At 41.7% G+C, this 11,868-nt stretch overlaps 1 protein-coding gene across 1 annotated transcript; it reads left to right on the top strand.

Moving 5' to 3' along the window:
• Positions 1-462: 462 nt before the first annotated feature.
• Positions 463-9,176, top strand: LOC306778745 (long-chain-fatty-acid--CoA ligase ACSBG2-like). Its single transcript, XM_079270405.1, has 14 exons — positions 463-595; positions 702-838; positions 2,209-2,492; positions 3,411-3,499; positions 4,037-4,157; positions 4,249-4,329; positions 4,552-4,701; positions 5,281-5,448; positions 5,532-5,713; positions 6,062-6,295; positions 7,631-7,848; positions 8,009-8,148; positions 8,234-8,477; positions 8,809-9,176. Exons 1-14 carry the CDS (start codon positions 531-533, stop codon positions 8,898-8,900), a joined length of 2,205 nt encoding a protein of 734 aa, XP_079126531.1. The 5' UTR covers positions 463-530; the 3' UTR covers positions 8,901-9,176.
• The last annotated feature ends 2,692 nt before the right edge of the window (positions 9,177-11,868 follow it).

The raw sequence follows: 11,868 nt of genomic DNA, 5'->3' as shown, positions 1-11,868 counted from the left end.
ATTTGTATCCGTAGAGATGTGTTGAATTGATTTTCGGCAGTTTGGTTATTTGAAGATACATCTTGGGACCATGAAACACAGCAGTCGAGTCGTTTACACACTAGGTGGCATTATTTCACTCTCTGCTTTCTCAACTGCTCTCTCAATAAAAGAGAACTGAATTCCTAAGTCCTAAAGACAAGCTTGTTTTTTGACAATGTTTTAATTTCATCAAATATGGGAACCGTTGGTTCGTTACTTTGTTAACTTGAATTAACTAGCGATGACTAAAATGGAGTGAAAGAGTATGAAAGCATGCAGATGTCCTGCAATGCTTTCTGGCACAATATTCAGAGTTTCAACATTTCCCGATGACGGTCATTGGCTCTGACCTGTTGCAATGACTTTGTCAGTCTTATATAAATGACCAGAGCGGTGCTGTTTCACAACTGGAATCCTTATCTACTCGGATGATATCTGAAATATTTCAATGCTGATTGTACTTAACGACCATTTAATATAGTTTTCTCTTTTATTCCAGCAAATACGAGATGAGTGTCCAAGAGGGTTCGGTTAAGAGCAGTGGTGTTGCAGTCATGGACGGTAGAGCTGAGAGGTATGCAAAATGATGCGTGTCCCAAAGTGAAAAAACACACATCTTTACTATCAGGTAGATTTGATCCATTTGTACTAATGTAACTAACATCTATGTTTGTCCACAGCATCTCCATCCAAAAGGCACCGTCAGACTCCACAAACGTAAAGACTCACCCCACCCTCATCCTCAATGGAGAAGCCACCACAGCTGAGCTCTGTGCAACATCTGAGCTGGAGGAAGCCACTGAAGGACTTTCACTCGGTAAGAGTCTGAGTGCAACGTTAGGAGAAAAGAAATAATCTGATGTCAAAAACTGCCTCAAGAGGGAAGGATTTGGAAAGATTTGTCGAACTAGTAATTGTCGAGCACAGTTGTTCTCAATGGCTCCCAAGGCTGTGAGACACATTAACAAGACAATAAATGATAACAATAGATACATAAAAACAATAATTTAGTGGGGTTTCTGCTCCACAAATTATATTGTCCTTTATTGAGAAAACCTCTAAAAATGATTGAAATATGAAAAACTGAGAAGGCGCCATCACTCTTAAGTTAAACACAAACATCTCGAAACAAATGCAACCTGTGAAATCAGCTGGATTGTCAAGTAAATTAAGCAAAAAGATCTTCTAGAGATCTCTTCAAATGACATCCAATACAACGCAGCATAACCTTTCTATCTTTCTTACGCTGGAGTCAGAGAATGACCCTCGTTCTCAGTTTAATTATCATTATGTACTTGTTGTCACGATGTGTTCTTTGTTTTTTACAATTTTTGAAATCCGAGAGGTTTTGAAATAGTTCCTGCAGTTTGGAATGCTAAAATTCAAAGTGAAATAGCAACATGTGCTAATACAACATGAAAAAGGGAAAAATGCCTTGTGGGTGTATTTGATGCGGTAAAGAGACTATTGAGTAAAAATCACATGTTTCACTGTGTCAAATGATGCATCAAGATCGTTCAATTTTGTGACCTTTCATGAAATCAGTTGTAGTTCTGGGAAGTTCTGTGAAATTAGACTTTAGTGAAGTGCATACAGCAACAATGTGGAGAGGAAGATGCACCTCAGAGTCAAAGAGCTGGAACAATAGATGCTAAATATTCGGAGGCTGACGTGTTGCATGTTTGAAGAGTTTTGGAGAAAATTAACTGCAAGTTGAAAAACTGATTTTTGCAGAAGCGCAAAAAAAAAGATTTAGCAAAAGGAAGGACTAAAATAATGTACACCATCCTACTGTAGAGTTGTGGTGAGAGAAATAAGAAAAATAATTAAATAACGGGAAGGAATTTTAGCAACACGAACAAATACAACATTGTTGTGTTTGTGTTGTTTGATGCTCTGACCAAACTTCCTCTAACCAAACCTGATCGGCAGGTAGCCACTGACGTTTATGTTTTGTCTCAGGTATCGTTATAGCCCTCCCACATTCACAGCACAACCTGTAAATCGTGTTGCTCTGACAAGTCATGTGTGAGAAATCTACAGGGTTAGTCCAGAGATATCTGTAGTCCTCTCATGAACCCGACTCTTCTTCTTGAGCTTGCTGTCTCGGTTTGGTGAGGGTGTCTTCTGAATTTGACTTGTTATTAATGGCGAGTAAATACGGCTGTCCCTGTTGTCCCAATACAGAAGAGCCCAAGGCAGTTCCCTTGTTGAGGGCGAACGGACCAGCACCTCTGGCCCCAGCGGACCGGCTATGGAGCACCAGCAGACACGAGGCAGTCAGGCTGAGGATGGAGGGCTCGGGCCCGGCCTCAGAGACTCCCGTGACTGTCCATCAGCTGTTTCTGGAGACGGTGGAAGCGTACGGGGATCATCCAGCCTTGGCTTCCAAAAAAGAGGGCCAGTGGGTGACCCTGACATGGAGGCAATACTATGAGCAGTGCCGGGCAGCAGCTAAAAGTTTCCTCAAGGTTTGTTTGCAAATTAACTTGTGCAGTGGCATATTGTTTTGGTCTCTGCTCCAGCACATTGGATTTTGAATGAGCTTTAATTTAAGGGTGTTTATATTTGTTTTGGGTCAATAGTAGTAATTGTAGACTTTTTTTGTTTTACACAAACTGTAGTCCAATTTTCAGTTGCAGAAACTAGGCAAGGCACTTTAATGTATTGTATATAACGCATACATTTATGTGTAAGTACATGAAACATATATTACAAACTTTAAAAGGAAGAAAGTGAACAAGTTGCCACAGGGAAATTGTATTGCTCTCCCAGACTTTTACTGCAGCCATCTTCACTTCTTGCTTGCTTCAGGGGCTTTTTGGTTTTAGCCTGTTCTTTAGTAAATACATAACCTGTGGGCCAGTACAAATGTCTTGTTTGTCGTGTTTGTATGTGAAGGATCATTATCCTCTTAAAGCGTTGGGACTAGTACGTTAAAGTCATAAGTTTAATTTAAGTGTGCTGAATTAGAGCAAATAAAAACATTCCATTACAGTGTATCTTATGTTCTGCCTGCACTGTTTGTGATATACATCTGTAATCTAAACGAGCAGAAGTTTTTGACATGCCCATGAATTACAGTACAGGATTTACAGGCTACACAACAAAGTAAATTCCTGTTTTGTAAAAAGTAGCTCAGAATTTCCTCCCTCTCTCACTGAATTATCTGTGGCGTGAGATCGGGCTGCTGAAAGTCAACACCTGGGTGTGTGAAATTCACAGCTTGTTCCATCTCCTGTTTCATGGACATGTTTGTGTCCCATGAGGTGGAGTGGCTTTTGAAACGAGATGTAGGTCACGAGTAATGGAGGCACTGTGCTGCTGTGTCATTAAAGATACATGCTCTTTTGAAAAAAAAAAGAAACAACAACTTGTCTGCTTTATAGTTGGGGCTGGAGCGTTACCATGGTGTGGGCATTCTGGGATTTAACTCCCCCGAATGGTTCATCTCAGATGTCGGCTGCATCTTTGCAGGGTAAGATCACAATAAAGGAGGAAGATAAAATTCCACCCGAAATTACACATTTATCTCTGTCCATGCTCATCTCAAAGTCCATCTCTGTATCCCCACCCACAGCCGTTAAGGCCGTACCAGTTAAAAGTCTTATAATGTGGGTGTGAAACTTCTATCCAGCCGTTGTCCTCAGATAAATAAGTATTGTTGAAGTTGTGTATTTTATGTACCTATAGCTCTTGGGCTAATTTAAAATGCCAGTTAGGTTGTTTCGAGGATACAATCCTGTTCATAATTGTGTAAGCAATGTATCATTTTTGTTTAGTTCAAATTATGTGGCATATCTTGTGCCATATATCTTATGTTTTTAACTCATTTGCATGAATAATGAACATAAATCAAACATTAACTTCAGTTATTTCTGATCAGTCTCTCTGAAAGACGTGCACATTTTTGTGAGACAAACTGTAGTCCAAAGAGCAAAATCCACAGAACATGCAAGGAAATGTGTGCATTCAACAGAGGATTTTACTCTCTTATATCTGATTTGTTCCATAGGGGTCTGGCAACTGGAATTTACACCACCAACTCGCCTGAAGCTTGTCAGTATGTGGCTGCCAGCAGTGAGGCCAACATCCTGGTAGTGGAGAACCAGAAACAGCTTGAAAAAATCCTGCAGGTCAGGAGCTTCATTAGAGTGCTGTAATAACTATTGGTAAAGTTAGAAAAGCATCTGTCCTCATATTGTTTAATTTGTATTTCCCCAACAGGTTAAAGATCATCTACCTCATCTGAAAGCCATTGTCCAGTATAAAGGCGAGCTGCAGCAGAAAGCACCATTCCTGTATACAGTACGTTTGCTCAGCAAACATATTGATGTAGCAGATAAGTCACATGGTTGTAGAAAATCTTCATGTGATGCCTACAGTTTCACCAATGACCTTTGTAATGCAATCATATTATCTGACTTGTGTTTTAAGAATTGTAAGCAGATACATGTGACTGACCTCAAATGTTCAGTTCAGTCTGGATTTAGACTCTCTTTATTTCACATTATCTCTGTGTTTGTGTAGTGGGCAGAGTTCATGAAGCTGGGAGAGGATGTGCCTGACGAGCAGCTAAATGCTGTGATTGACAGTCTTCGGCCCAACGAGTGCTGTACTCTCATCTTTACCTCTGGAACCACTGGCAACCCTAAAGGAGTCATGTTGAGCCATGACAATGTAAGTTATCTGGACAAATACTTTCCTTTTCTTAGCTTTTATTATTTTGACAAACATCTATATATCATTTCATCTTAGGGCTCAATTGGTTTCATTGTTTATTGTAATTGTTTGTTTATGCAAATGAAAACAAGAAGAGGACCCAACATAGAGCCCTGGGGAACTCCAAAAACAGCTACAACATGTACATTATGCACATCAAATACTATCAGATAGGTAGCAACCAGATCAGACATTTAATACAAAACTCCTGACTCGCTCAAAAGGTTTTTTGGAAAGTGTTTTTTCAAATTTAATATACATCAATTTAGTTATTGATCCCAACCTTTTCACTGCCATATTTGGGGCAGCCCTGAAGACTTAAAGTTGACCACCATCTCATAAACACTGGGTGGTGGATGTGAAGACAAAACCTCAAACTCAAACAACTAAACCCGACTATTCTTGGCTCAGCCAGAGAGTTTTATAAGACACTGATAACAGTCTGTGTGAACAATGTGTTTGCTGACTTGTTTTATGAAAATAATAGAAACATATTTGAGTAAATTACTGTGATTCTGACTCCTCTCTAATATGCAGCTGACATGGACGGTCCACACGGCATCTTCCATGCTGAACTTAAAGCACGCTGAGGAGGTGGTGGTCAGTTACCTGCCGCTCAGCCACGTGGCCGCCCAGCTCGTTGACATGTGGTTGTGTCTTTCTTTTGCCATGACCATCTACTTCGCAGAGCCAGATGCCCTCAAGGTAAGGATGCCTACTGTTGTATACACATAGAATTATTAATGGTGGTTTACTATTTTTACTCTAATCCCCAATCATTTTTCCAGGGCTCCTTGGTAAATACACTTAAAGAGGTTCGTCCAACTTGTTTCCTTGGAGTTCCTCGTGTTTGGGAGAAGATGCAGGAGAAAATGAAAGCTGTTGGGGCCAAGGCATCTCCAATGAAGAGGACAGTGGCGGGCTGGGCCAAGTCTATAGGCCTGCGGTACAACTACAGTGTCATGAACGGGTGAGGCAGCAGCAAAGATCCTTTTTTAGAATTAATGTTAGCGTGCTAACACTTGCTAATTAGCACTAAACAAAGAACCGCTGAGGCTGATGGGAAGGAAAGTCGCTCTGCATGCTTCTGTGGTGGTGTTTGAAATTTTGTGGTTGCAAATTATCTTCAGGGAGACATGAATGTTTATACCAAATATAATGGCAATACATCCAATAGTTATTTCTTTCTGGGGCAAACAGACAGACCAACATTGCCATGTTGGTAATGTTTCATTTTGAGCACAGTTCTTAATTCCTAACAAATCTTAACTTCAAACAAACAATGGGTGTAGATTTGACTTTATCTTTTTGGTTACAGGGAGAACCAGGTGCCTTGGGGCTTCATGTTGGCTAATAATCTGGTCTTTAAGAAGGTCCGTGATTCGCTGGGCCTAGACCGCTGCAAGTTATGCTTCACGGGCGCTGCCCCCATCACCAAAGACACTATGGAGTACTTCATGAGCCTGAACATCCCTTTATTGGAGCTGTACGGCATGAGTGAGAGCTCCGGCCCACACACCGTCTCCACTGACACCTCTTACCACCTGACAAGGTGAGCAGCAAAGCATTAACATTATGTGTTATTGATATGGATGTGAAAATACTGTGTCACTTGAGGCAGCGTCGGCTGGTGTTGAAGATGAAGAAAATCTATCAGTGTGGCGTTAAAAAGAAGAGAGCTTACCAGACCTCTGTAGCCCACTCTTCACCTCTGAGTGTGTGTCAGTATGGGGCCCCTGGCCCTGTTGATGAGGCCATTCGCAGATGGGAAGAAACTGTTCTTGTGACGTGAGGTTTTAGACCTGGAGGCATACGGGTCCTGGAGGGCGGTGTAGATGTGCACGAAAATTGTTTTTGGTGATTAAACTTCTTCAGCCGCCGCATGAAGTACATACGCTGTTGTGCTTTTTTGATGATGAGCAAGCTGATGTTAAAAGCTCCACTGCGCTCCTCTTAAAATCCACAACCATCTCCGCTGTGTTTAGACTTTTAGCTCTGAGTTATCATGACAACACCAGATCAACGGATGATTAATCCCCCACCTGAGGGCGGACACATGCCCACCAGAGATGAGTCCAATGAGGTCTGTCGTCCACGAACTTCAAAGACGGATGGTCCGGGACTCTGAGACATGTTTCCCCAGCATCAAGCGTTGCTCAGTGTCAGACAGGAAGTCTTTAATCTACCGACAGGTGGAGTCGGGGATGTGCAACTGAGAGAGCTTGTCCTGCAGCAGAGTCTGGATAATGGTAAAATGAGGATCCCTCCCTAATAACTGGTGAATTCCATGTGACGTTTAGCACCGGTTTGTGATGTTTCCTCACTGCAGTGTGCAACATCTTCCTCCAGTATTTGGGATGTGTGTGTTCCAGTTCATTTTGTAAAGCACTTTGGGCTCTATCTTTGCATGAACAGTGCTACAACAATAAAGTTATTGTTATTATTTTTATAGTTCAACGATGGTTATAAGTCTGCCATTGGCCGTGTATCTCACACAGCATCCTCCTTCCCTTCCTCTATCTGTACCACGGCATCATGTGCTTTGCGCCGCTCAAGATGATTGTGATTGGTTTAAAGAAATGCAAACAAGCCAGAGCTTTCTTCGATGCCAGAAGATAATTTGTGGAGCCAGACATTTCTTTCGCGCTGACATGGTGCCGTGGAGATAAGTCTGGTTATGCAAGATGACTATCATTACAACATTTCTTGAGGGTTTGGACAGACATGGTCAGACATTTTTGCATGAAAATGTTTTTCACAGTGCACTGACATTGTGAGATCTTATTTCTTTGTACTAAACTTTAAAGTAGCGGTGCAGTTGTAGCACAACCGTTGGTCAGTTCAGGTCTAAATCAGCATGTTGCTGACTTGTGTTTTGTCTCTCCAGCTGTGGAAAAGTGATGCCAGGCAGCAAGACGAAGCTGGAGAACCCAGATGAGGACGGGAGTGGAGAGATATGTATGTGGGGTCGGCACGTCTTTATGGGCTACCTGGACATGCCGGAAAAAACAGAGGAGGCTGTCGACCAGGACGGCTGGCTGCGCTCTGGAGATCTGGGAAGACACGACCAGAATGACTTCCTGTACATCACAGGAAGGATCAAGGGTAAGCTGTTGTCCCTTTGGAGGGGCCTGACCCCTTGATCGACAGGACGCAATGGTTTGTCAGAAATGACAAAGGTCGTTGTGTTTAGTCATGACGTTGGACTCTGAACATTGTCAAACAGGTGACACACTTTTGAAACTAAACTGTCTTTTTTGCACAGAACTGATCATCACTGCAGGTGGAGAGAACATCCCTCCTGTGCCCATCGAGGATTCAGTGAAGGCCGAGGTGCCCATCATCAGCAACGCCATGCTGATCGGAGACAAGCTGAAGTTCCTCTCCATGCTGCTCACGCTCAAAGTAACCGGGCCTCCATTCCTGCACGCAGTCACAGCTACTGATTAAATCAAACAAACACAATGACGTCCTGTCTCTGTTTCCACAGTGTGTGGCGGATGACAGCGGCGAGCCCACAGACGAGCTGAGCCCCGAGGCTTTGATATTCTGCCAGCAGCACAACGTCACAGCCAGCAAGGTGTCCGAGATCGTAGCCAATAAGGAGCCGGCGCTCTACCAAGCCATACAGGAAGGCATGGACCGCTCCAACGCCAGAGCAACGTCCAACGCCCAGAAGATCCAGAAGTGGGTGATACTGGAGCGAGACTTCTCTGTCAGTGGAGGCGAACTGGGTGAGCTATTTTGCTTTGCTTCCTTCTTTTGGTATTCAAATGTGAGCAAAATCTACACAAAACACTATAATTAAGGTAATATTCACTACTGCTGTAATCTAGTTTAATTAGCTTTCAATCAGGGTCATGTCGTAATCAGACAAGTCCTGTGACTGTGCCGCATGCCAGACAGCATTCCAGTGAAGTTTGATTGGTACTGATTGAATCTCTCCCTCTGAGATATTTTCAAAGCTACAGTGGGTCAAATGTTGTCACCGTGTGAGTGTCGCCCAGCAGAGGCTTGAGATTTAGATTTAATTAAACTGCTTTTTTCTTTTTTCTGTCTGTGCAGGGCCTACCTTGAAACTGAGGAGGCCCATTGTTGTGAAGATGTACCAGGAGAAAATAAATGAATTGTATGCAGTGGCCACGGAAAGACAGTAGACTGTACTGCACAGAGATGAGATAATACCTGGGGCATGTTTGTATTGTGCCCAGACGTCATGTTGAGAAATGTATAAATCTCTTTTTACCTGCATGTTTAAAGTGCAAAAGAGGTTTAAAGTACGTTGTATTTAATGGAATAGATGTTTGTGCTATGTTTGTTTCTGTTTAATATGTTCTGATAGCTATCCCTGGATGAACAGAAGTGCAATAGATGTCATGTGTAAACATACAGTTTCAAAGCAGCTGTGCACGTTTTGTAAATAAAATATCCAAATCAAAGCCAAATCTTGCCATTTACTGTTGGCATACAGGTGCATTGTATGTCATCACACTGGGAAACACTGAATGGTGTCAGTCATCATTTTTACATTTGTTTTAAGGACATTTTTTGATTCGACTGTGGCCTTAAAGATGAAACTCTCATGTCCTGGTCATCAGCATACCAGTATGTATTTTATTTTGAAGCAGAAATATCTATTTGAAGATTTCAAAGCATTAATTGCCAGTTCTCTGCCTCATGCTTTGAGATTATCCCCATCGAGCAAAACTGCAGACATCACCTCTAACGACTGGATGGAGCTGATGTTTCCATAAATATATCTATGAGATAAGAATAGAATCCAATCACATTCCTCATTTTTCAACAGTAGTTGTAATTGAAGAGCAGATTATGGATGTGCTGTTGGTGTAGCGCTGCCATCATGTGGATGAAATGATGTACTTCAATCAGCAATAAGTGCTTCCCACTGATAGTAGGAACACCAACATAATTGAATGGTAAACTTATTGAGGTTTTCAAACGTATGAATCAAGAATATGTTGAACAAGAGTAACCTAAATATGTACGCTCCTTTGACAAGTCACGCGCACCACAATCTGAAATATACCTAATTTAAACTAAAGGGCCTTGCCCCAACCTATTTAGAATATAGCCCCAGGCCAGAAGTAAACAAAAGGTGTGACAGGTTGTAAAAGTACTTCAGACCATTTAGTGATGTGTACCTACCTGGTATAAAATAAAATCGCTGCTGATGTTTTCTGCGAGGAGTTGATTCTATTGGAGGGCAAACAAATTACAGTATTACATACATTTTTAGAACATAAATCACAAACTGCATATGTGTGCTGGGCTGTATTAGTTAACAGTCAGCAATATGCATGACCACAGTCAACAATATTATGTTAAAGTGTAGAAAGACAATTTTATTTATGTAGCACATTTCATGAAAGTCAAATTCCCTTACTAACCTCCACAGATGGCATGTGTATTAGAAGTGAGGGTCGGAGTCTAGACAGATGTGGTGTGACTGGGTGGTATGATTTAGTGACATCGGTGCCCGTGAGCAGGGTGGGTGGGTGGGGGGGTGGGGGGGGGGGGGGTTGTTGAACTCTTCTCAATATTTACTTTTTAACCAGACAAAAGAGGAAACGAGGGCTGTATGACATGTAACAAGTATTGATCTATGGACAGTTTAAGTAGAAATCATGGATTCTTACTGATTTCTCTTGTGCACTTTTTTTTTTTTTACCAAGAAGTAAATAGAGAAGCGGAAGAATTAAGAGTTCGTAAGAAAATGTAGACTCTGCAAAAGGTGTATTATATCCCTATTATTTTTGTGCATTTTAACGTGTTTGCCAACATATTGACACTTCTTTCTTGTCGTGTTAATCAGGTAGAAAAAGTTAGAGTTACACGAGTTTTGTTGAACTGTTGAAAAACTGTTTTTATGGTCCAAAGTCTCATCTCTCCTCATGAACCTGAGAGAACTTACCTAGTTCTATCATTACCCTTGGCAGGTCTGGTCATGCATATCTGATAATGACGCGTCTTCATGAGTAAACACACAAACACACACACACACACTACCCACTAGTTGTCTGCTGGTATCATTAATATAAACAAAGCAGGTTTCTACCAGTCGCAGGATGTGTGTGTGTCTGCTTCACCTCGAGGAGCAGTAACCTTTTGTCAAGCTCGTTGGTGGATCTTTAACCGGTCGACTCGGCAGTTGTTTAGAGGATTGCAAAAGTCTTTCAAGCTCTGGACATGAGGCGTGAGTGTGAGGGAAGCTGGCATGCATTTCAGGGAGTCCTCTTTAGGCTGATACTTTCTCCATTGGGCAACAGTCAAACACCTGCACCGGGCAAAGGTTGATCCGGGTCTGTCCCGCACCTGACGACTTGTCAATCAGTTCTGTCGCAGAAGAAGGTAGGAAAAGTTTAAATTTTAAGATCCTTTTTCACGTTACAGTGTATGAAAAAGACTTGTGTTTGGGGAATTTTGTTGTCATGCGTTGCTATGGGGACTGCATGTCTTGAGGATGATGCACTTTGAATGTCTTTGATTGCTGACATGTTACAGCTCCTTTTGTGCGTCAGCTGAAAATAATAAATTCATTTCACAATTTAATTTACGATTTTAAGGCTGAGAAAAATATACTGCTACGCACACTTATATCACTAGACACTGATATCTTTGATGTGTGGACAGAAGCAAATTCATCAATTCGTCTTTGGGCTGCATGGTCAATGTGTTTGAGACAAACACATGACTCAGAGATGGAAATACTAAATGTGAGCAGGCCGCTTGATCAACAGAGACAAAGTCTTTCTTTAAACCCCCCTCCACAATGAGTAGAGTGATTATTACACAATCAGACTTAACATCTGGAATTACTCTGGGCTTTCAGTTATCTCACATAGGACTCTTACAGGACTTTCTACTACTCACTTTTTACTAGAAGATTTAACACAAAGTTTTCTTCAAAGGTAACCTCTGATTTCTGGGTAATGTGCAAACCCAAGTCATTGCTGACACTGAAATCCATCATTATTTGCATAATACAAGACTTTGCCGTTGCCACACTGTAGTTTTGTAAGTCGTATGAACTTTGGTCCAGAGAAATTTTGACCAAAGTTCTGAACTAGAGGTCAGACTGAGAGTCTGCTGGGTTGACAGATCTTA

The sequence above is a fragment of the Melanostigma gelatinosum genome (genome assembly GCF_949748355.1).
Source record: "Melanostigma gelatinosum genome assembly, chromosome: 6".
NCBI lineage: Eukaryota > Metazoa > Chordata > Actinopteri > Perciformes > Zoarcidae > Melanostigma > Melanostigma gelatinosum.
This window is presented reverse-complemented; position numbering and strand designations above follow the sequence as displayed.